General features: G+C 38.0%; 1 protein-coding gene across 1 annotated transcript; it reads right to left on the bottom strand.

Annotated features, from left to right (window-relative positions):
* Positions 1-245: 245 nt before the first annotated feature.
* LOC144648241 (uncharacterized) lies at positions 246-25,089 on the bottom strand. Its single transcript, XM_078507859.1, has 24 exons — positions 24,885-25,089; positions 23,287-23,347; positions 22,678-22,813; positions 19,977-20,064; positions 18,434-18,521; positions 17,832-17,929; positions 17,197-17,293; positions 16,531-16,633; positions 16,175-16,221; positions 15,797-15,910; positions 15,129-15,246; positions 13,974-14,120; positions 10,317-10,446; positions 9,468-9,528; positions 8,554-8,692; positions 7,330-7,417; positions 5,185-5,272; positions 5,015-5,112; positions 3,789-3,885; positions 3,447-3,549; positions 2,963-3,009; positions 2,290-2,403; positions 1,668-1,782; positions 246-1,166 (listed from the first exon to the last, which is right to left on the bottom strand). Exons 1-24 carry the CDS (start codon positions 25,000-25,002, stop codon positions 1,080-1,082), a joined length of 2,382 nt encoding a protein of 793 aa, XP_078363985.1. The 5' UTR covers positions 25,003-25,089; the 3' UTR covers positions 246-1,079.
* Positions 25,090-25,196: the final 107 nt, after the last annotated feature.

The raw sequence follows: 25,196 nt of genomic DNA, 5'->3' as shown, positions 1-25,196 counted from the left end.
TGTTTGAGAATCATTAACCAATCGAAAATAAAGGGCATTAGGGTGCATCTCTATTTTTTTCTCTGGCTTTCCAAAGGAAAAATATTTCGCTATAAACTACAGGGACTTCCCTGTTTTGAAAAGACTCACGAGATGAGACTTTACAAACATAAGGTTTTGAAGATAGTTTCTTTTTAATGGGATGGAAATTAGTGGCAAGGTATACTATTTGTTTGGTAACCAAGAGGACTCAATCTTTTGTAATGATTAACTTTATTCACACTAAAAAAATCTCTTATTTGTTATTATTACAGATTTCAATTTACTGGTAAAACCTATGCATGCACTTTTCATGGAGCAATTGACTAAAATTAAAACTACCTCTTATTTTATTCTTTTGACTGTGTAAAGTGCTAAAAATAATGGTATTACCCTGCTATCCAATACTCTCTCGGCTTGTTAGTGCTGAGCGCTAAAATTTTAAATTTACATACCTACAAATACAAATTCACTACTGCAAGTGTAATAAAATTAATGAATTCCAATTTAAATAAGCGATACATACAAATATCTAATTCTTTCTTATCTAAAAATGTTAAAAATTATTTTAAATTATAAATTGGCATTTTAGGTTGCAACTGGATAAGAGTTAAATTATAAAAATGTAACTGCCTCGTCACTCATTTAAATAGCAACGCATAGACTTATTCAACTGTCTACAAAGCGAGCTAGTGATACATTTTAGTTTTGTGCTACAATGACTACAGTCTACAAATTAAATATCCCCAAGGGCAGTGCTTTCTTTCGATAGTGCACATACCAGTGGCAGGTCTAGGGGAGGGGCCTGGGGTGCCCAGGTTCCAACCTTTTTTTAGGCCAAACTGAGGCGCGCAGGCCGAGAAAATTTTTTTTGAGAGCAAGTCACCCTATTTCCAGGGTCTGGATGATCCGGCCCCCTTACTAGTTAAAATTAATTTTATTAAAACTTAAAAAGCAAATAAGAAATAAATTGGACAAGTCATTGAATTTAAATTTTCTAACCACCCAGCTTCTCCTCAGATTTGTTGAAAACACAACCCTTGTCATGTCCATGTATTCTGTCAATGCTGCAAGCCTGTTTTCAAAACTGCTTTAGCTTCTGCTGCCTTTTGATCAAACATCTTCTTAGTTCTGATCCAAACAGGATCCTGAAATTAAATATAGAAGTTTTTTGTAATCAGAATTCCTTGTTTATTACATTTTGGAATGCACTTTTTCATTTAAAATGTACACTAGCAGTTCAAAACAAGTACCTGCAAGTTAATCTACTGGTATTTATTTTCTAATTATCAATCAAAATTAAATGTACAAATTAACTTCAATTGTATACACTTGCAAAAAGCATGAAAGGGTATTAACCCCCAATTAATTTTAATTTTTACTTCAAACAACCTCAATGGGGTTGTGTAATGTTATAATGGTGTTTGATTGAACAAAATGGCAAACACACGGTGGAAGCAAGAGACCAAACATCTCATCACATCATAGACTCAGTGAAAGAGGGTATACACAAGATGAGTGCAACAGTGCTGTGTCAAAATATACAACCTTAAACAAAACTATCATACTATTTGTAACATTAACACAATATTTGGTGACCTGCAACAAAAGTGCGAACAAAACTGACAAAAAACTATTTTTCTCCTTACCTCTACTAATTTCATTAAATAAGGTGTCATCTTATTGGCAAATCTCTCACTACTTTCACGTGGTAAAACGGAAGGTAAGTGATCAATTGCCAGCACATCAAGAGGCTTACTGGAGCTAAAGGAAAATAGAAAAAAATGTGAGGGGACATAATATTACAATTTTGTGCTGATTATTATTACATGACAACTGGCAAAAAAAAAAAAATTTCAGCTAAAAAAATTCTTATTCAATTTATTATTCATTGTAAGGTTATGATATTTGATATGGTGTATGTATTGTGGTTTGAAAAGGTTGAGGTATTTGGGGGTTTATATTTTGGGAGGTGTACATGTGTGTGTAGTTATGCAAAACTGTAGTCATTAACGACAACACCATAATTATAGTTGCACACTCAAGCAAAAATACGCAATTCATCCGTTCTAATGCTTGCAAGTGCTGTTTTTCTAGGATATTTAACAAATTGACCATATATTTCTGGGTCTACACTCTTATAGAGCATATAAACTATGTCATTAAATGTTCAAATATAAATTACCAGTAATTTAACTAATTCATTATTTAATAATAATCATAATTATACTAATTATAATTAAATTAATTAATTAATTAAGTTCAACAAACCTGAGTTCTAATCTCTCACATGGATGATCAAATGTAGTTATTGAATTGTAGAATGGCAAAGGATTGTATGGATTATTGGGATCGCAACTCACGTCAACCACCATACTCAAGTTCCTAGGAGTAAACATTGTATGATGTTGTATCTAATGCCTTCCAAAAACAAGTCAGTTTACTAGGTTGAGGCTAGGATGAATACACTAAACAGTAAATATTTTGGTGGTGAAAACTGAATAGCTCTACGACACCTGAGAGCACGAACCATCAATGATGCAACTCATGTGGAATAATATAACATTCAAACGCAAATGAAGTGAGATTGCATTACTTAATTGGACACTTATTTAGAAAAAAAAAATGTAAAGGTCGGCACTTCATTGAATGACCGTCATTACTATGAGGTTGCTCGAAGAGCCTTTGATTAAATGTCTTACCGATTGCCGCAATCAAGAGATGTAAGCTTCGCCAATGTTAATGTTGTACTTTTCATTTGAAAGTTACACATCAAACCTGGTGGCTCAGAGTATGCTTAGTGTTTAATTTTGTTTAAATTTTCAGAGCAAAGATTTACAGATGGATGCCTATACATTTAGTAGCTGATAATTATTTTTACTTAATATAATAGTAACCACAAATTAAAGAGCAATTCTTTTGAAAACTCTGACTGTTAATTTACCTGTCATCTGTCTCTAACATCTCCTTTGTGAGAAATGGAGGAATTTTCTGCAAAGAAAAAAGTGAATGCATATGCATGCATGCATGTACAGCAGCTGACTGGTTATTCACAGTAACGACAAATTTACAAGTTGTAACATAATAGCCAAATGAATAAAATACTAAGCCCTCCCACTTCCCAAGGGGAGTTGCCAGAAGAAATATGCCTGTCAGAACATGCTTTTCACCATTTGGCTACCCAATGCAAGTTACCGTGCCACAAGTCGAAACCTATTCCGACTACATTTTGCACAACACAAGGGATTATGTTACATGTACATTTGTACATATTTGAAATTACACAAGTCGTGCAAAAAACAAGTTGACCTTAAAAGCAAAGCCTTGCGTCAGACAGCTCAAAATAAGACATCACCTTAACTTTTCATGGCAAAGTACAGTTATAAGTAGCAAAGACTAAGGATCGTCCAAACAATCACAGTATATACCTCCATAAGAAGGATGCAGTTGACAAGAATGTCATAGTCCAGTATCTCCTTGAATGGGCCACCCGCCTTTGTTTCATCCAGGTCCCATTCTGCGATAGCAGACCTACAGTAACAATGAAAGCCAAGAAGGCAGAAGTCAATAAGAACAAAAAAACAATGTTGCCCAACTAACACGTTTGTAATTATCTGCCAACAGTAAACATGCCAAACTTCAGATAACTGTTCAACCACACATCTGGTTGCGACAACAAAATTCACCATCTAAGGCCCCCCCCTCCCTTTCCTCCTCCCTACCCCCCAAAAAATAATTACATGATAAATTATAAGTCAACTAGCTCTTACTTTGGAATACCCAGTTTATAAGCAATCTCTAAAGCTCCTTTACCACAGCGACCCAGGGCACCCATCACCATGATCCGAGGAAACAATTCAGGAACACCTAAAATTTCCAAATAATGATTCCAGTTATTTGCATGTTATTCAGTTATTTGTATGTTATTTCAAACTCACAAAAGAACCCTTTGTAAGAACTGTAAAACTCTGTAGAAGATGCATGCCAGTGGGGTAGGGGGGAACTCTTGTCAATAATTATTAGGACTCGGAGTGTTGGTTTTTGTGGAGTGAGAAAACGGAAGAACCCGGAGAAAATCCTCAGAACTAAGGACAAGAACCAACAACAAACTCAACTCACATGTTGTATGTGATGCTGAGTCCAGTCTGGGTCAGCCACACTGGTGGGAGGTGGGCACTGTCACCACTGTACCACCCCTACTCCCCTAAGGTGAGTGGGAGACAAATTGAGCATGCAAAGGGTGAGGTCTGTTAATGATTAACCTGTATACAACCCTCCAAGTTAAGACCATTTTAGTCGCCATGGCGACTAAAATTTTGGAGCTGGCGACTAAATTTGGACCAACGTCGCCAGCCTGGCGACTAAAATTGAGAGGAATGATTGAAAGCATCAGCTTAATTTGGTGACTAAAATTTTTCACTGGCGACCAAAACTTGAGTACCGTAATGATTCGATTAAGCGCCCTCCTTCCAATAAGCGCCCCCTTCCGAATAAGCGCCCCCCTTCGAATCTGTTTTTGTTAATAAGCGCCCCTATTCTAATAAGCGCCCCCATTCTAATAAGCAACCCCATTCGTATACGCAACCCTATTCTTAAAAGCGCTCCTATTGTGGCTAACTGACTCTACTGAAGTCGTTGACGTGGAAAAGATAAACTCATGAACATTCACCATACCGTACATGTATACATTTACTGCTAAAATGAACAATTCTTGTAAAAGTAACTGAACTTTCAACAAGTTTTTGCTGTTGCAGTTTATGTGATTGCTAGTTATTTTAAAATATATTACAGTTCTGTTTTAAACATTTGGTTGTTTTGCAAAAAATTAAATAAGCGCCCTGTCCCGAATTAGTGCCCTGTCTCGAATAAGCGCCCTCCCTAAAGGTGCCAAAAGTGAATAAGCGCCCCGGGCGCTAAATCAAATCATTACGGTAGTTGGTGGCCAAATGGCCACTAAGGAAAAAAGTAAACGTGGAGGGTTGCCTGTATGATGTACCTTTCAACTTGGCAACTTGTTTGAGTTGTTGTTTGATGTGATCAATGAATGCAGCTTCATTACCATAAGGTTTCACTGCAGCCATTGGTTTATCAGGACTGTTGAGAAAGTGAACTTAATTATAAACTTTTCAAATTTACTCAGGCCAGTTTACTTTTCCTTTCTCATACCTCAGTTGTTGGTGGCACCAAGCAAGTATTCCCAGTCCCATTCCTCCAAGTCCTGCCATTCCACTAAACTCAGCAACAACTCTTCTTCCTTGAAATTAACATTTAGAAATTTTATCAAATATTCAGTTGACTGCCTGCTCTGCTTCATAAGAGTCCTTATTCATTTCTGTAAAGTCTAAACAATTACACTCCTTCTTATAAAAGCGTGAACACTAAAAAATATGTCTGGAATGTTTATGTTTAGCCAATCACATGCGAGAACTTCAGACCGCAGAAACCACAAACAACAAATGGGTTTCCATCGGTCACGGAGCAACTTTAGTTCTTATTTTGTTTCAGGATACACGCTCTGTCTTTTTCAGGAATTTAAAGAACTGCTATTCTGTCGTATCGAGGGCCATCCAGAACAAGGTTTCAGGGATTTTTGAAGGAAAAAAAAAGGACGGTTCCTTCAGCGACGTTATACGACATGGTTCAGTGCATGCAGTATGTTGTAGACACGTCTAGACATAAGATGTAAACACGATAAACCAAAAATAAAATACAAAATTGTGGAGTTTTCGTTACTGATTGTAAATCTTTTCGGTAGAACAAGGGATTCGATTTATTTCGGCAAACGATTTCAACCCTAAGGCAATCAGAGGTTCCGTGATCGTAAGACTGCAAACTGTAAAGGCTCCAGACGAAAATTATTCAAAATGTTGCCGTGATAACAGATTGGTGCAAAGTAAACACCTCAATCGCTTGATTTTCGCTTTTCCTTCCCGCTATCGTTTCGCTGATATCGAAGAAACGAACCTTCCTTCTATCAGTGTTTAGGTCTGCTACAATAGTTGGGGTGAGATAAAAACCGGAAAATGCAAGCTTACCTCAGTTCAAATTGTAACATGCCATCAGGCGAACGGTAACTGCAGAAACGAATTCGTTACAATTTTTGAAAATTGGCGGCAACTGGGGCAAATCGTGGCATCGGGCGCATTGGTTTTTCAATTTTTTCTATAAAAAAATCACTCATACATATTCTTCAGTACGGCAGTGAATGTTCTCAAAAAGAAAGGAATTACAATTAGTGTTTCCTTGTAAATTGGAGCGAAACGAGAACCGAATATTGTTCCGTGACCGATGGAAACCCATCATTCGTTGTTTGTGGTTTCTGCGGTCTGAAGTTCTCGCATGTGATTGGTTAAAACACAAAGAACATTCCAGACATATTTTAAGTGTTCACGCTTTAATAAGAAGGAGTGTAACCCTTTCACTCCCATGGGAAATACCACATTTTTGTAAAACGGTAACTATGGACCCAAAGACCACATACAATATACCAATTGAAAGGTACTGTTTCTGGTATGTCATAAATCATACTAACAGACCCAGAGGAAGTCACTGTTTTAATTCAAAAGGTGACAAAACCAAAAAAATAAAACATTAAAAAATATCTCATTCCGCCTATATTTTGGGTATACCCCTTAACTATAGCTTAATTTGCAGCTCTTAATGTGTGGGTTGTTTTTAGATATTTACTTTATTTTAAAATTGAAAGAGGAAAAAAGTTGCAAAAGTTATAGGGGTGGTTAATCAGGTCTCATATGCTAGGGGGTGTGATTTTATGCTTTAAAAAGACAGATCTGTTCAAGACCATTTTCCTGTCCAAATTTCATACAAATTGACCAAATATTGTGCATGTAATGGCATCATGTGCCATATGGCACTCTTGGGAGTGAGAGGGTTAAGACAAGAGGGAACTTGAGCTTTATATGTGATCATGCTGGGAGCACATGAACTACATTACTACTATCTTAAATTTTCCTTTGTGAGAGCCCTATTTGATTCAGTGTTCAAGGGATTGTTATCTGTTCACTAAATCCAGTTCTCTCATGTTCAGTCCCACCTTTAATGCAAATTATGCACAGTATAGTCATTTGATTTTTACCCTACCTGTTTTAGACACAGTAAGGATTAAAAGCTATAAACTTGTGGGGCCATGTATTGTGGATAGAATTGGAATTTGGAAGTGTTAGTTTTTGTGGAGGGAGGAGAACAGGAAAACTCGGAGTAAAACCCCCAGAGCAAGGACAAGAACCATCAACAACAGACTCAATCCACATATGATGCCAAGTCCGACGCGGGCTTATTAGTCTGACTTACCATTCTCATCTGTCATAAATTCAATATCATAAATACTGCCTCCTCCTTTGATGAAACGGTGAAGTAAGTCTGCCCAACCTGTTTGATTCTATAAGTAAACCACATTGATTTAAAAGGAAGCAGTTTTAAAACAAGATGCAGTGGGTTATACATTTACAATCGGACATGTGAAGATGCAGTTGCCTAATAATCAGTGACCTAGCCTGTTGGATTCTGGATCAAGTGACATGGGTTCAAGTGCTGGCCAGTGTCATATTGCTTTGGGTTCTTGGACAAGATAGTGAAACTAAACTCTCACAGTGCCTCTCTCCTTCATGGAATACAAATGGGTACTAGCAATCTGTTACAGAGACCTGGGACAGCGCTATGGGCGGGGGGGGGGGGGGTATCCTGCGACAGACAAGCATCCCATCCAGAGGAAGTAGCAATACGCCTAGTCACTTTATCATGCTATAGTTCAACTCAAACTAAAAAGGAGGTATGACAAGTGAAATTTAGCTTTCGTAAGACTTAATTTATATTAAACATTGCAACAACCACCGTGTCAGTGTTTCGAAACCGTGCTTGTTTGCCCTTGATTGTTTACCAATAGAACTTCACTTGAACTTCAAACTTTATGATCTGTATATTTTTTTTCCCCAAAATTTGAGCTTCCAAATCAGGGGTGCGGCTTATCTACGGGTGTGGCTTATACACAGAACTTTACGGTAGGCCAATTTGCTTTAGAAAGTCAAAAGAAATCAGATCAATCACCTAACAGTGGAGATGAAAAGAGCCAGGAGAGACACCCATATATGAGCTATATAGGTATGTGCCACTGCAAAGGGTATGGTTTTCAAGCAGTTTAGTCTGGGATAGGGTATAGAAATCAGTGAGTTTTGGTCTAGAATAGGGTATCATTTGCCGGGAAATTGATCAGTGGTATGAAGAATTAAGCCCAGAATAGGAATAAATACTCAAAGAGAAAAGAGACTATCCTAAACGTGAATAAAGTTATTGCGGCAATGCTGTTGATGGATAGTTTTCCATTAAAAACACTAATAGTGATACAGTTCTTAAAAAAGCAACTCTGGGATAGGGTAGCGATTTTCAGTGTCAAGTCTACTATAGGGTTGCAAAATCAGCTGAACATGGTCTGTTACAGGGTAATGGTTTCAGAATCCCAGCGGCAAAGCCCCACCCAAAATATACAGGGCAAAGACCTAGAATGGTCAGTACTCTTACCTTATATGCATGAGCAAAGAAGATGTGCCTTTGAGATATTGGGTCTGCACAGTGAGGCAGTTCCTTTAGTCCCAAAATTATGGCCTCTTTGGGAGCACTGACCCAAGAGCCAGCAGGAGCCATATTGACACCTGGAATACTAAAATGAAAAAAATTGTTCAAATGTCTATCTATTATATAGTGACAGATTAGAGAGATTAAGCATGACGTTATACGGCAAACGGCAAACACGACTTGCCTTTCATTTTTTTACCTCATAAAAATATGGAAAAAATTTCAAGTTCATGACAAGCACAAATCTACTCATTTCTGCATACAAATGCCAAATGGAACACAGCAGAAGTTGAAATTTTGCCATTTGTGGGAAAAACAAACGTCATGCTTAATCTCTCTATTATCTACATGTGTGCAAGTGGGGACAGGGCGATCTAAACCTCCTGCCTCCTGTACCTATTACTCCTGCTTCCCTTATTTATTACTCCCACCTTCTGCCCCTTTCTGTTGCCGTTCTCTCCTCTTTGTCCCGTATCTATTGCGAAACATAACGAAATGTTGGGAAATTTTACTCATTTTCTCCTGTTTTCCTCCACCTTAGGAATCCCACTTCCTACCCTCCCTTTTCACGCCCCTTTTCTCCTGGGCTCCCGCCCCCTGTCCCCTGTCCCCATCCACACATGTAGCAAGGCTGCTAGATTATTAAACATGTCTACACTGTAATTCGCCAAGTGTACTCCTTGTAGAATTCCACAAATATCACATACATGTATGGTGTGCGAGATAATCTTTACCAACTTAAATCCAGGTGTCAGTGAAGTATGGGAAAAAACATTTTTTCATGTCTTTCAATCCTCAACCAGTTGAAAATATTATTAACTAATAATAATATTATAAAAAGCTTGAATCATGGAACACACCATTGAAATTCTTCATTTCTGAAGATAGACTGGTCAGACCATTCCACGGTAACTTGAAAACCTAAACAGGCGAGAAAGCAATAGATTTTGCTTATAAAACACAGTGTCACTCTCACGAACATGAGAGATCATCACCATAATTGAAGCCTTCCAAGGGGGTTTCTGATGTCGTTTTGCCGCTTCACTTGTCGCCTATTTGGTGAGGGAAACATTGTCCCTGTTGGAAACATACACCGGTGCTAGTTTCTGTTCGCTGTTGGTGCTCTGAAACAAGATTGTAGCTACATTTTTAGCTATTTCGGATTAATGTCGCCTGTCTCCAAAGCCCCTCGGAAGGCCTCATAATTACTGACTTTATGTTACTCAATTCACATCACAACGTAACTTAACCCACTTTCTGAGAAGGAGAACAAATTCAGTTTTTTTTTTTTCAAAATAAATGGTGAGATGCAGCCCGGAGAGACTTTGTAAAAAAAAAAAAAATTGGACAACGTCATAAATCCACAGGCATACCACTCTGTTTATATGTTATTAAAAGTTTAAAAAAAAAATGGTGACCTAACAGCTATCAGGAACATTAAACAAAACTCTAAAAAACTGCCTTTTCTAACCACTACTGTACGCAAAAGCGATAAGGCTTAAGAAATGAAAACAGAAAAAATAAATGAAAATATACAATATTATTAAAAGCCAATGACCTCACAAACAATGGATGGTGTGCCTGTGGTGAGAGTCACCACAAAATCGTGAGCGTTGGCACACGCAAATTTTAAACCATAAAATCGGCTCCGTTTTTATCTGCGACGTATTTTATATAGAGATTAATATTCAGCTTAGCTTTGGGTTTACCTTTTTCGATTAATTCTCGGCATTTCTCAGGAGTCAACGCACTCCGTTGTTCGTTGGGTTTCGTCTCCGCGCGAAGCCAAATGTGATGACTCATGATTTGGCAATTCTTGATGAACTGTTGCGACTTTGTTTAAACTCCTTTACGCCGCAAAACGACAGAGCAAATGCAATTGATTTCCAGCAAGTTACACTCACAGGAATCGTTTGGGATGAGCAGAAACAGCACATTTCCCCCCAAAAAAAGAGGGGCGAGAAGAAGGCGGGCTTTGCGGGTCACTCTCCCCAATCTACCCCCGCTTTTGCGTTTTGAATGGTCACGTGAGCGGAGAAAAGGTTGTCTTTTCTTTTCTTTCTTTTATTTTTTGCCTTTCGGTCCTTTCGCGATAATCCACCAACACAAGATAAGAAGTTTTTAAAGCGGATTCTTGAACGCAAAAAATGTGATGTGGCCTTGGCAAATTAACAATAAAATATCGAAAACGTCCATGGGATCAATAATCTATTTCAATGTGGAAAGTAAAAAAACTGAGATTTCCTCACAGTGGGGCTGTATAGAAAAACAATTTAAAAACTAGGATGGCTATGTTAGAGAGCGAGAGAGGGAGGGAAGCAGAGGAACAAGGACGGGTCAGCTAAAAAATTATGAAAGGCAGGACAGGGGAGGGCTCTTCGATTGCTAGTCGGAAAGGGGTGGGAGCCGAGAGAAATTGAGAAAAACTTCACAACATACTTAATATTTTAATAGCTGGTACCACTTATTCTGAAAATGGTACGGGAAAGGGTAAGTTCAGACGGCCCCTGCCCTCCCCCCACCCCCCAACTAGGAAGAAGAGGCAGGGAGGGAGAAGCATTTTATGTGATTTCACTGGTCCAGAGCTACCCTGGATGCCAGAGGTTTTTCTTGTGTGGCTCCAGTGTCTGTCATGTCTCATAGTCCAGAGCATGTCAACAGTAAAATGTTGGGCATATCACTCCACATTACACATTAAGCATTACTGACTCCAATCTCCAATACTGACCGTGTAACAGTTATAGGAAAGGGCGCGAGTGACATCATGACTCAGACAAACAAACCAGAATGGCGACCGATTTTCCCAAAACAATTTCGAAAACTTTTTTAAAACAACTTTGCCTTGATCATAGTTATTTCTCTCAGAACATGCTGATGTTGTCTGAACCTTGTGGGGAACAGAGGGTTTTAACACGACGTCATCAAAAAATTCTAAATTCAAAACTATTGAACCTACAAAGTTGCTCTTTTAGTATATTCTAGATGCCAGTGTCACTAAATTGCTGGGGATATTGGTGTACCAAAGTGGAACACCAATATGGCGATCTCATACAACGGTCTGTAAATTTCCAAACTTTGTTTTGGCAATAACTTATTGACTACAATGAGAAATGCTAAGTTAACATTTAAGGAATATACTCCTTTTCACCTACATCACCATAGCTCTGAGTTTGTTGACGTTTTTGATGCAAGCAAAACGATCTTGATATCTTTATGAAAACGCTTTATAATCATTTGCATTCTATTTTAAAACCTTGCACACTTTAAGCTATAACTCTCAAGTGGGGAATACATCTATGAGCCAAAAAGTAAGTTTTGTCTGGTATGAGGCGTACCTTACTCAAGTTCTGGCCCTCATGTGTTGTGCAACACTATGCTCCCTCCAAAGAGCCTAACATTGTGTGACAAAGAGAGGGAACTGACAAAGAACTGACAAAGGGTGTACAATGAAAAATCTCCATACAGTCTATAGTACCACTTTATAATAAGGGTAAACTGGCAAAAAGGCACGAAACTACAAAACAGGCTAGTAAAATAACATTTTTTTCACTGAACAAGTAAAGATTATAGCCCCATATTACAATGTAGTAAAATATAAGTGGAAATATAAATAGTGATATGAAAATTTTCAGCTGTGCATATAATTGAGAATAAAATATTCTGGTAAATAAATTCATATAACAGTCAATAATGGGAAATATAATTCCATAGATTTTGTTCCATTATTATTCAAGTCCTATATAGACTTACACATTGAAACCTGACTATTTTCCAGTTTGTTCTAACTGGAGTAAAAGAATATTGTAAGACCTGCAAGCAAGTCTTGTGCTATATTTGTGTTGTGTACTGATTAGGTGACCACATAAGGATGTCAGCTAAGGTTATCAATAACATTGCCCACAATCAATTTATTAGTGAACTGCAACAAATGATTCCCCCTAAATGCTATCACTTTCACTGTAATCAAAAATAGAATACTAATAATTCATTTGAAAGTCAAGTTTAGGACACCTCCCAGAAGGGGGACACAGTTATGGTCCCTATAATCTATGAATTCTAGCTCCAGACAATGCCTGCACAAAACAACCACTGACTGAGGGCTCCAGTTATGCCAGGGCCGTAGCCAGGACTTTGCCATAGACAAGGCAAGATCTTGCTTGTGGGTTCTGGGGGCATGCCCTCCAGAAAATTTTGAAATTTAAAAGCTCTGAATCGCTTTCAGAGACATTTTTTCATGCAGTATTTCTTGAGAAAAATCAATCTTGTTCAACTGGGGATTATTTATTTTTCCGGCCATCAAACATATTTTGTTTTTATTTTTTGTGTAAAGATTTAGACGAGGCAACTGCCTCGTCTTGCCTCTTGCTAGTTATGGCCCTTGGTTATGCCTAAAATCTACAATTTGTAAGCTCCAAAGATAACAAGGCAATGAGACTTAGTCCTGCAAACACACAAAATATATACAGTCAACTCTCTCTGAATGGACACCTTTAAGACAGATGCGTGGTGCTGGTCCCGCCCCTGTAGTTTTTAAGTCATTTCACTGTGACTAAACTCCCTATAAGATGAACACTTCTCTAAGACAGACAGTTGGAGCAAGTCCCAATGGCATCCATTTTAGAGAAAGTTGAATGTATAAGGTACAGTAAGAGGAGTTAGACATGGAGTTGTATGAGATGACAACACTACATTGTTTTGTTATATCTAGTGAAAGGACACTAGTACATAAATTGTTCAGAATTTATTATGTTGCTTTAACTGAGCAGACTGCCAGAAAAATCAAATCTAGTGAACAAAATGCATCAAATAATGTCATTTTGACTAGGGAAAATAGAATCAATGCAACCAAATATATAATTGTTATAGTTGTGGACTTACAAGTCTTATTTCTAAAATGGTTTTACTGTGTCCCCTTATGAGAGGTTCAACAATACCCACTTTTGATCACATGAAAATGTTTAGCCCTAACACAAACAATAGTTAACAATCCAATCACAAAACCCACTAGTATCATAACAGGCTTCACGTGTACCATTAACTACTGCAGTTGAATCCCGTTAACTTGAACCTTTAAGGGAAATCGAAAACGGTTCCAATTATCGGGAGTGTGAGTTAAGGAGGGTAAAATTAGTAAGAAAATGATCTGAAGGGGAATCAGAAAAGGTTCGAGTTAGCGGGAGGTTCGAGTCATAGAAGGGTTGAGTTATCGGAATTCAACTGTATATTCCCTTCACAAAAAGTGTTTATATATTATTATTCAGTAGCACTGCAAAAAAGTGATGGATTAAAATGAATTGAAGATGGAAGGAATAAGCTCTTTGGCATTATTTGTAAAGCTCATCCTTCAGTTCATTCACTTCTGTTCATTGTGTGTCTTCTTCTGATGATGACATCTCCGCCTCATCTCTAGCCACAGACTCCTTCCGTGGTCGCACTTCAACCCCTGCTAGGGCTTCACCCAATTTCTGACTGTAGATATTCTTGACTCTCACCCAGGCGGGAAAAGTGACTGCCTAAAGGAAAAAATAAGGTTATGTTGATAATAATAAATAATTCAATATTTTTTTATTATATATTATTACGGTATTATTATTATTAGTTTTTTTTTTTTTTTTTTTTTTTTTTGGGGGGGGGGGGTCAGCTCTTCATAAGGATAAGGTTCCTCCCTGCAGAAACCCTTTTGCATTTCGTCTTCTATGTTGCAATAAAGTTGTTATAAATAAATAAAATAAAAATGCTTACCCTCCACTCAACCTCAAAGGGTAAGTCTGCATTCGAGCCCTAGTGGCTCATCAGGCTGGAGCTTATTCTGGTTTCTGTAGCATAAAGTGATTTGGAGTATTTCTACTCCCTCTTGGATGGGATCAATTGCAGGGTTTCCCCCCCCCCCCCCTCCAGCATTAAGTTTGCTGTTACCTATTTACACACCTGGGTGGAGAGGGGCACTATGAGAGTAAAGTGTCTTGCCCAAGAACACAATATACCGGTTGTGATTCTGGCAAGGGCTCAAACCTGGGCCGCTTGATCTGGAGTCCAGGGTGCTAGCCATTAGGCCACTACACCTTCCATAATTCAACTTAACTGAAAATTTAAACATGGACATAACTGAACAGGTGGTTTGTCCTAAGATGGCTAAAGGCACAGTGGATGCTTTTCCTGAGAACCACACATCATATTTAATAATACAGTTCAACCTCAGCCGACAGTCACCTCACATAGGCCAGACACCTCTGCAAACACCAAGTCATGGTCCATGCTACATACCGACACAAACATTACATTTTTAACCTCCCATGATTGGACGCCTCTCTTGAGTGGATGCTTTCTGGTCCCAAAGGTGTCTGATTATGGCAGATCTGACTGCATTCCTTTTAGACAACAAGTTTCTACTTTCTAGATTAAGCACAAAATCAACAAGGTATAGCTGAGTTAACTGTTGCTCACAGAAAATAAAAACAAGTATTCTAGCTAGTGTTTGTTCAGGCAAACTAAAAACATATTGTTCTTCCACTCACTCATACCTCTGGGAGTTTGAACAGGAAAGGAAGGAGTTTTGCGGCATATTTATCACTGCTGTCCTTTGGCAGAAGAGATGGAAGGTGATCAATTGCAATAACATCCAGGAGCTTAGTGCTTGGGCTGTGAGGAAAAAAAATCGTCATCAACTTTATTGAAGTTGGTAAAGCAGTCGAGGTATCCAACCCTCCAAGTTAAGACCATTTTAGTTGCCATGGCAACTAAAATTTCGGAGCTGACCACTATAATGGAACTGAAGTCGCCAGCCTGGCGACTAAAATTGAGAAGAAGGATTGAAAGCATGAGCTTAATTTAGTGACTAAATTTTTTTACTTGCAACCAAACTTGAGCAGTCGGTGGCCAAATTAATGACCACTAAGGAAAAAATAAATTTGGAGGGTTGGTATCCCACCAGCTGGCCAACAAATAGAAATAAACATACAGAAAATCTAACAAAAAATAAAATCTAAGAATCTGAGGCACAATCCACATTAATCTGGATAAATTGAAAAACAGAGAAATTTGAAAACACCCAAAGGCTTGCCCAAAAGGCAAACTGGAAAATCTTTTTTTTTTTTTTTTGCACCCTGGGAACTTGCAAATTTCTCTTGTGAAAATGACTTTCTTTTCATCAGATACAGTTGTATCATTTTCAGTCATAATATATCTTTACCTCATATCCAGTCGATGGGTTGGCTTCACAAAGGTTGTGATGGAGTCATAAATCGGCAGCGGATTGTCAGGACTTGTACAATCACAACTCACATCAGAAATTACTGTCAAATTTCTGTAATAGACAGTAACATGGTTTAATTAAGAAATATTGAATGAATATAGCAGCATTTTTCATGCAAAGAGCTAAATCATGCAGATTGTTCAATTGTTGGATTGTAGACACCAAAGATATGCAAGCCCTTGAATCAACAGGTCCCTGCATTTTCCAAGTCTAGAACACTTTGAATTCTTCCTGCTGTACCGATTCAAACAGATAGATATTTTATAGAATTTGTTTATTATATCCAGCTGTAATGAGAGCATTTTATTACAGTACCTGGTATTGTTGTGGAACATTTCTTTAGTCAGAAATGGTGGAATTTTCTGTCAGATAAAAAAATTAAATACTGTTAAAAAAAATTTTAAGCCTCACCTAGTAAGTTTTTCTCATGCAGATGATGGGAGGGTCTGAATATCTTCCTTAGAAGTTCCTGTCTCTTTGGCCATATCCCTTAAATATCATACAGTCTAACAAATTTATCCTATTTCCCCCAATTCCCTCCATCTTGGGAATCCCGATCTTCCCGCCTCTCTTTTCCAACCTACTAGGTAAATTCCCCTGTCTCTACAATTTCTCAACCAAATCCAAAAATTTTTTTTTACCTGAATCAATAACATAATTTGTAAAATTACCTTTGATAAGAAGATGCAGTTGACAAAAATATCATAGCTTAAGATCACAGGAAAAGGTCCACCAGCCTGTGTGTCCTGTCTTCTCCACTTGACAACATTTTCACTTTAAACATAAAACACGAAATACAGACTTTCAAGCAATGAATTTCAAGCAAGGTAATCATAGTTTGCTTTACATTTCATCTTCTGCACTACCCATACCCACCAACTCTCTCTGTTTTTCCAGGAGTCTTCCAAGTTTTTCATTGTCACAAATGACATTCTTATAATGCAAAGATTTCTAGACATCTCCAGATTTTTGTACTCTGGGGGTTGGCAGGTATGATTACCCCAAGTGGTCATGCCAGCACAATATTACAGTGGGACCCCTGCAGTATGACCACCAAGGGCCATAAATGAAATTGCTTTCAAACTATCCGCATACTATTATACTCTTGTTTGCAGCTGGTCTTTGGAGTACAGGAACACAATGAGTTTTTACTTGCTTTATCTTGAGTGAGTAGATTTACAAAGAAAATTAAGGTTGGAGACTACAAAATATACTTGACTAAGGGGGGTTGTGCTTGAGTGAACAAAAAAGTGTTAGAAAATACTGTATGTGGAGTTAACAACTAAAGATGGTTGAATTGATGGGTTGGTCGTATTGATCACCTATTTAACACTGACCTTGGAATTCCAACCTTTTCCAGAATGTAAGATGCTCCTATGCCACAGCGACCACCACTTCCAATTATCAATACCTTTGGGTGAACTTCAAGGACACCTAGTAAAGTTAAATGATTTAACTAAATATAACCCAGTGACTTTTTTACTTCATATTGTTTTGTAGTATGTTTCGCTATTAATAAAACATTTGACCAAAGATCAACGCTCACCATTAACAATTTTAAATACTATCAATTTTTAAAAAAACAGACTCCAGCATAAAAACTGTTACCCCAGCCAAGGTAACCTGATGGCTTAAACGAATCTTAAGTCCAGAGTCGAGTTGTTCAAAGCATGATCAAGCTAATACAGGATTAGCGTGAATTTTGATTCCACTTTTTTAAATTATCATTGAGGTTTTCTTTTTAAAATTTTCTGTCCTCAAGTTTTGACATCTCCACAAAACATGGCAGTAAAAACATTTTTATACAACAGAAAAATTGAATCCTTGATCAAATTCCAACTCTGGGTTAGCATCAATCAGCTTTTGATCAAACTAGCCAGTACAACAACCATAGTCACTCATACCCCCTCCCCTCCCTTCCCCTCCCCTCCCCTTCCTACCCCACATGCAACCCTGTATCACCCCAACATACCCCTTTGGTTTGCTATCAACTGTAGTTGGCTTCTCAAATAGTTCACGAGGTCATCTTCAGACATGTATGGAGACACACTCGGGAACATTTCATTAGGCCTGATTGTATAAAAATAATGGATAAAACAAAATTACATTGAATATTGTTAAGTATCATCACATTGACTCAGATTGGCCAGAACAAAATTATTAAATCACAACAACATAATATTGCTAAGATATACAAGTATATATTATTAAAAGTTACCGGTAAGTAAAAAATAAAGAGTGCTTCCAGTAAGATCAGGTAAGTTTCTGTTTTATTGTTTCATCTACACATACTCAAACTGGAAATAACTCCAGTGGCGGATCTAGGAGAGGGGCCCGTGGGGCCCACCCCCTCCCCCCTTTCACTTTTAGAACAAAAATTTTTTTCGAGAGCACCCCCCTATTCTAGGGTCTTGATGATCACCCCCCCTTATCTGAAGGTCTGGATCCGACACTGAACTTTGATGTAATCCACAATACAGCGATCCAACAGTTACCATACAACAAGGACACAAACTACCAGTTTACATGCATGCGTTGTGAGTGCATTAAATGCATGTGATCATGGGAACATACTTTAGTTGCTGATGACACCAGACTGCTACAGCAAGAGCGGCACCAGCAAGGCCTGCCATTGGTCCAAACTCTGCCACTTCTCGCACTCCTGTAGAAAAAGCCACATACGTGTAGGCATTTTAAAAATGTTTGGGTTTCATTATTATCACCACTTCATGAAGAGAAAGCCATGCAGTGCAATAAAATAAATTTGTTGTTTGGTTACTGGTTTACATGCGAGTATCTCACTAGTTGCCAAGGCAACAAACAAGTTAAGGTCAAATTTGATATCACAAACAAACAAAAAACAGTTACAGCATGGACCATCAGGTGGAAGGCAAAACTGAAAAACTAAATATAAAGCAGTCTGCAGTGTGATCACAAGTTAATATCTCCAAGTACAATACGAATAGTACACTGTTAAGCAATCAAGTGACGAGAATATTGAACAATTTTGAATTAAATTTTTTGCTTAAGTTCAGAGCTAATGCCAAGAGAAATACATGGTGGCCAGTTTGATAGGAGAATATTAAATAACTTTTCCAGAACTGGGACTAAACTCGTGTATAAGCCACACTTTTTTTTGCTGAAAATTTGGGCTTAAAATTGTGGGTGCGGCTTATCTACGAGACCATTGCTTTTGAGGGGTAGCTTTTTGGTCTGTCCCCTTAGAATGACGTTTACCGATCACCGATCGAACGTGACTCGACCCAGACTTCTCTCTTTAAATGACCGTGTGGTTACTAAGCAATCGTTTTGTATCATTCTCCATCTGTTGTGTTCGTACTATTTCAATTCAATTTCATCGTTTTCCACATTGGACTTACCAATAAAGACAATATCTTGTCAAAAGAGCATCCTTTTTGAAAGGTATTGGGATTTCAATTCCAGAGAAGCTTGTAAAAGGTATTGTAAGAGTTGATTAATGTATTAATTAGCTTGCAGCAAATACGTGGCATTAGCTTTCGATGGCCAAGCTTATCACCAACAAACAACTACATCTTTACCTCAGTGCTTTTTTACGTTTTTATTTTTTTCTCAAAATCATGCTTCAAAGTTGGGGGTGCGGCTTATATACGAATGCGGCTTATACACGAGTCTTTACTACCGTCGCTTGCATCTAAGCGTGAACACGAGCCGCCGAAACATGATCTAATTGCGTATCAAACATGGCATGTTTCGTCATGAAACATTGGAGTTTAGCAGACCGTAACGACAACTTTCACTCTCAAAATGCTCACCACAAACACTGAGAACAGGCGAAATTTTGCACCAGAAGTGATTCATGTGAACCTGCAAATGCATATCGACACAGATCAGGATCAATTTGTCGAAGGAAGTCTTGATATCCAATCTTTCCGCTATTTCGACTGTTTCGAAACCGGAATGTGTTGAAGTTTCGACGCGAAAGTTGCCGTTACGGTCTGCTAAACTTCAAACGTTTGATGACCAATCATGCCACGTTTGATACCCAATTAGATCATGTTTCGGCGGCACGTGTTCACGCTTAGATGCAAGCGACGGTACTAACAGTAACTGTATTTTATAAAAGACATGTACCAACCATTATCATCCACAATAAATTCAACATCAAGCAGTTCTCCACCTCCTTGATGGAACCTCTGCAGTAAGTCGCTCCATCCATCTTGTCCCTGAGATATACAACAACAAGAATCCTTTCACTTAGTTCAGAAATACTAATAATTACTCAATTATTACAATTAAATTGTTAGTGGATTAGTGTGATAGCAAGTTAGGTTCGAGTTAGTCATTATTTTTTGGAAGCTGGCAAGATTTAAAATTGCTTTAAACGCATATAAATAATTTCTGCAATACATTATTCTTGGCAAAATTTAAAAATTTTGTATACTTTTATTTCTGTTCTAAGTCTTCTCTTTTTTACTCTGTTCCCTTTATAATTGATTTGCAAAAATTAAATTGATAAACATATATTATGCAAGATCCAATATGCAACATGCAACATGTATTTGCAATAATTTTAACAATATTTAATTAGCAACAGGATTAGGGTATACTGTATTTTGCAGAATGCAGAAAGCGCTGGTGTAAACTAATTTGTTGGTAAAATTTAAGACTACATTGAAGTGGCACATATTTATGATATAAAATTAAATTGTTTTGGATTTCTCTATGAAAACAGTCCTGAGAAATATGTACAACCATGAAATTTTCTAGAAAATGTTTGTTTACAACTGATTATTTATCATCAAAACATTACATGTCTTCAGGGGTCCAGCCTATGCTCTGTCCCCTATCAGCTCAGTGTTAAGCGGCAATTTCTTGGAAAGAAAACATCAACCATTAGGTCCAATGGATACCACTGTTTAACAACGTGTGGTAACGAGTAATACCATGTAACAGCCTGTAACATTGTGTAACTGTTTAATACTGTAACATCTGTGACACCTTCTACCAGTGTTGAACACTATGTGATGTCACACAATACCCTGATGTCACACAATACCCTGCACCACAATTTAAGAACCTCTGTAAAAATTGACAATCCCGAGAGCAGATGGAAAATCGAATTTCTTTAATTTATAGTATCAAATATTTTTAAAAGTAAAGACAAATATTGTCAAAATGCCCTTGTTTATAGTTTTGGGTCTAGCATGCCAAATTGCTTTGGGTCAAACTGTTTGATAATAAGATATTAAAGTATTTTGAGGGGTTTGCATTAAGGGCATTTTTGGGGAGTGAAATCACAGCTTTCTTGCACATATGTACAGTAGATCTCATCTGTTTTTTTTTTTTGATTAACTTCCCTAGGTTCCAGTACAACTTCATTGACTTTCCCTTAATTTCATTTTTGCATCCCTTGACAATATTATGAAGATGAGTGACTTTTGAAATCTCATTCAGGCAGAAATAATTAAATAAATATGGTAAAGATTACAAATATTTTAAGGTAACGATAAGTTATTAAAAGATATTATTTATATCATTGCAATGCTGACCAGCTAATTTAATTAAAAAGTCAGCTCAAAATAATACATTGACATCATTTTGTTTATTGATTATCTTTAAACAATCAGACAAATAATATTTAGAGTGCTTCTTAAGTCCAAGTATATACCTGCCAACTCTCACGCCTGCGGGTTGAAAACTTCAATCTCACGCCAACTCACACTTACGAACCAATTTCTCACGCCTAGTCGAAAAATGTGAGTTATTACAATCATAACTGACACACTTTCCAAAAATATGTAAACTCCAAGCAATGTGAGAAACAAAAACTCCATATTAAATGATTAAATGACGATACTTTCCCCGAAATCTCAGAGTTTCAACAAGAAAAGCAAATTTGGGAAGGCGGTTGTGTTTTAAGCAAAACACATCCATGCACTGGGATCGAGATATCTTCGTAACGTCTTCGGAATACTTCGGACGTCTTTGGACATGGTCGTATCGTCTTCGGAAATCCTGGCATTCTTAGGATAAAAATCTCACGCCTTTGACCCAGAAAAAGTTGGCAGGTATACAAGTAAGGCACAAGAACATTGATTACCAGTTACCCCATTACAAGAAAGGATTAACAAAGACGATGACTTGAAAGCAAGCTTGTTTCTAGATCTGTTACACCCCACTGAACAAATTAAAAAAACACCTTGATTTCTCTCAGCTGCTTTCAGGTGGAAATGCAACACTAACTGCAAAAGCTTATTAAGCCCCCCTCTCTGAAAAGTCCCCCATCTGAAAGTAAAATATTTTAAAAAAGCGGCCCCAGGGATGTAGCAAGGAAAACACTTAGCCGGCTCATTAGCAAGCCCAGCTGGCTTTCCTGGCCTTGGCAGCTCTAAAAGTTTACCCAAGTCTTTGTTGTGAAATTTCAGCCCGATTTAACTTCTCTTTTAGTCGGTGAAATTAGCCAACAGCTGGCCCCTAGCGACATCCCTGACCCCCTCACTAATAAGACGCTCCCCTCCCTAGATGGAAAATCATGACAACTTATGAACAAGGAAAAGAGGGAACTTAACACTTTCCATCCACCACATTTAATTATTATTGTTGTTGCTATTTAATTTATGAAAATATGTTACCAAACAGCACTGAAACATTAAAAAGTCCACTTTATTTTTTTTTTAATATGTACCCCAACTGATATTAAATTATTTGATTAGAAATACTTAAATATGACCCACCCTCAAATGGTCTTAAAAAAGGAATTAGCCCACTCAGGAGGCTTTATAGAGCTTTTACGGTGTCACAAGCCAAATTGTTTGATGCTATGTTATGCTTCTCACCTTATAGGCATGGCCAAAGTAAATGTGACGATGTTTAAGAGGAAGATCCTCATCTGGCAGTTCTTTAATTCCCACGATATAAGCCTCTGTTGGAGCATCAGGCCAGCTTCCTTCTTCTACAATTTTACATCCAACTCTAAATGAAGAAAACAAACAAACAAGGAAAAAAAACAGGTTTAGGAGATGTGTGAAGGGAGCAAAATCTTGTTCAGGGAGAATATATACTTTTTAGATTATTTCCACACCCAGGGGGGGGGGGGGGCAAGAAGCAGGAACCTTAGTGGACAGTACAAGAACCGGGAATACAGGTACAGGAAGCAGGGAGTACAGACCCCCCTCTGCCCCCCCTCACAAATTTTCTAAAACACTTCTATTTTTCTTTGCATTTTGCAAGAGGCTTCTGAACATGAGCTACACAGCAACACAGCAATCTTTTTAAGTGTACATGTTTTTTTTAACTTGCCACAAAAATTTACAAGCTAATAATACAGAAAAGGAAAAGGGGGCAATAGATGGTAATTTTTTTTAAAAAACTTCAATTTAATATGTCCTCTTTTCACTTGTTAAGCTACTTTATAAACATTCTATGACCTTCCATATATGACCCACCTTTCATAATCAACTTCTTTATAAACTCGGTCCTTCGATTTTTCTACAAAGACCTCATGACCTTTAATAGAGAGATTTCATGTAATATGGGAGTAAGTTTATTTTATTTTCCATGAAACTAATCAGTCGTTTGAAGAATTTTGTATATACAAAGTTTCCTAGTAAATGACATTTAAAAATCAGTACAGTGGCAATACAGCAAATTTACTGGACCCCTGGTAGCACTGATAACAAAAGAAGCGTTGATTAATAGCGCTAGGATAGGGTAGCATTTTTTGGTGTTTAGTCTAGAATAGGGTTACAAAAGGCAGCTGCATGAACATTGTCTCAGCGGCACAGCCCCAGCTAAAATTTGCAGAGTACCCCCTCTCCAGGATGTTATTAGGGACCTTCAGATTGGAGAAAAAGTGTGACTTTGCACACCTAAGGCTTATGCTTTTGAGTATTGAATAAGGCTATGTTTACACTGAGCTGGTTCCAAATGGACCTGGTCCGAAAATCAGACTAGATAGGCCTTTTGTTTACACGGGTCCATTCTGGAACCGGTCCGGAATGGATCCAAAACTGGACCTGTTGATTTGCAGGTCCAGTATTGGATCCGTTGCGGACCAGTTCCAGAACGGTCCCTTGTAAACACCTGGATAGGTTTCAAACAGTTCCATGTAAACAGAAGCTGATCCGGTCCAGTCCAGTTCAGAACGGTTCCGGTCCAGTCCCGTTTAAACGTAGCCTAAATTACAGAAAACAGAGCCACTTATTTGAATAAGAACAGCACCTATAATGTTATGCCTCGTTCTACAAAACGTTCCAACACATGCAAATAATGTGGACCAAGGTGGCCCTAAACATTTCACACCCATCTCGTACCAATAGTCTTCTTTTCAACTGCTCAGCAACAGAGAGGAGTGAGGCCACTGGGAATGAAACTGTGGACGCGATTTTTTAGAAATAAACGGGGAAAAATGCGTTTTCGCCTTCGCCTCGGCTCGGACCGTAAATTTGCAAAACAAAGAACTCAACCAATATTCCATAATTTAATATATTGGCGCTCCCCGCTCGGCCGATTTTGTAAAGTTTATTCAGCCCTATTACCGTTACTAAACTACTCGAATCGTTCATTATTATTACAAACAATTATACACTTCTTATTTTCGGTAAACAATAGATACAAGCTATAGTGTCAAGGATGTCTCAAGCAGCGTTGTGTGAATGATCTCCAGCGATGCGCCAAAGTTCAACATGGCGGGCACTAACCTCTGATCATTCACCTGCAGTAAGCCTTAAGTTTAAGAGCTTTGTTTGATTAAATAGATAATAACCGTTAAGTCTTGAACAGAAATGCATGCTAACCGGCTAGAAAGCAGGTTGCAAAGCCTTACATTTAAGTCTTCTTGGAAGGCGGTCTGATATCAGCATGTTCGATTCAAATCATCCATTCATTCTGAAATAGCGCAATCTGATTAAATCAAGCCGATCTTTTTTTGAAAAAAGAAATAACAAAAAGGAAATCCAACAAAGAAACGCTAAACCTAAACTTCAAGCAAAATATTAAGCTAAACAAGTACAAGTAAACTGAAGTAAAGCATAAATAACCTCACCGGCTGCGAGCAGTTCTCTGCACGTGTACGGAGTGAGCGGTGTCCTTTGCTCGTGTGGCTTCGACTCGGCGCGAAGCCAAAACTTCATCGGTACGTCAGCACTTGTGGAATCGGCCATGCCAAAAATAAACTAAAAACAACAGTTTGGAAATGACCTTACACTTCAGCGTCAAAAGTAAAATGTGAATACCGGGCGCGTACCGGCGAATTGCCTCAAACCGAGGACGAAGGGAGGTCAATAGGGGTGGACTGGGGCAGGCAAACTGGATAGGAGGGGCGGGGCGTTAGCGGGGCGGGGCCGGGGAAGGGTGT

Source organism: Oculina patagonica, chromosome 4 (assembly GCF_052425735.1).
Source record: "Oculina patagonica isolate OP01 chromosome 4, crgOcupat, whole genome shotgun sequence".
NCBI lineage: Eukaryota > Metazoa > Cnidaria > Anthozoa > Scleractinia > Oculinidae > Oculina > Oculina patagonica.
This window is presented reverse-complemented; position numbering and strand designations above follow the sequence as displayed.

Bases quoted from the DNA above. Each gene is read 5' to 3' on its own strand.
- LOC144648241 (XM_078507859.1), bottom strand. From the start codon at position 25,002: ATGGCCGATTCCACAAGTGCTGACGTACCGATGAAGTTTTGGCTTCGC. The intron at 17,294-17,831 runs GTATGTTGGGGT...TAACTTTACTAG, and splicing joins GTTGATAGCAAACCAAAGGG to GTGTCCTTGAAGTTCACCCA. The intron at 15,247-15,796 runs GTAAAGATATAT...TTTTCCTCACAG, and splicing joins ACCCATCGACTGGATATGAG to CCCAAGCACTAAGCTCCTGG.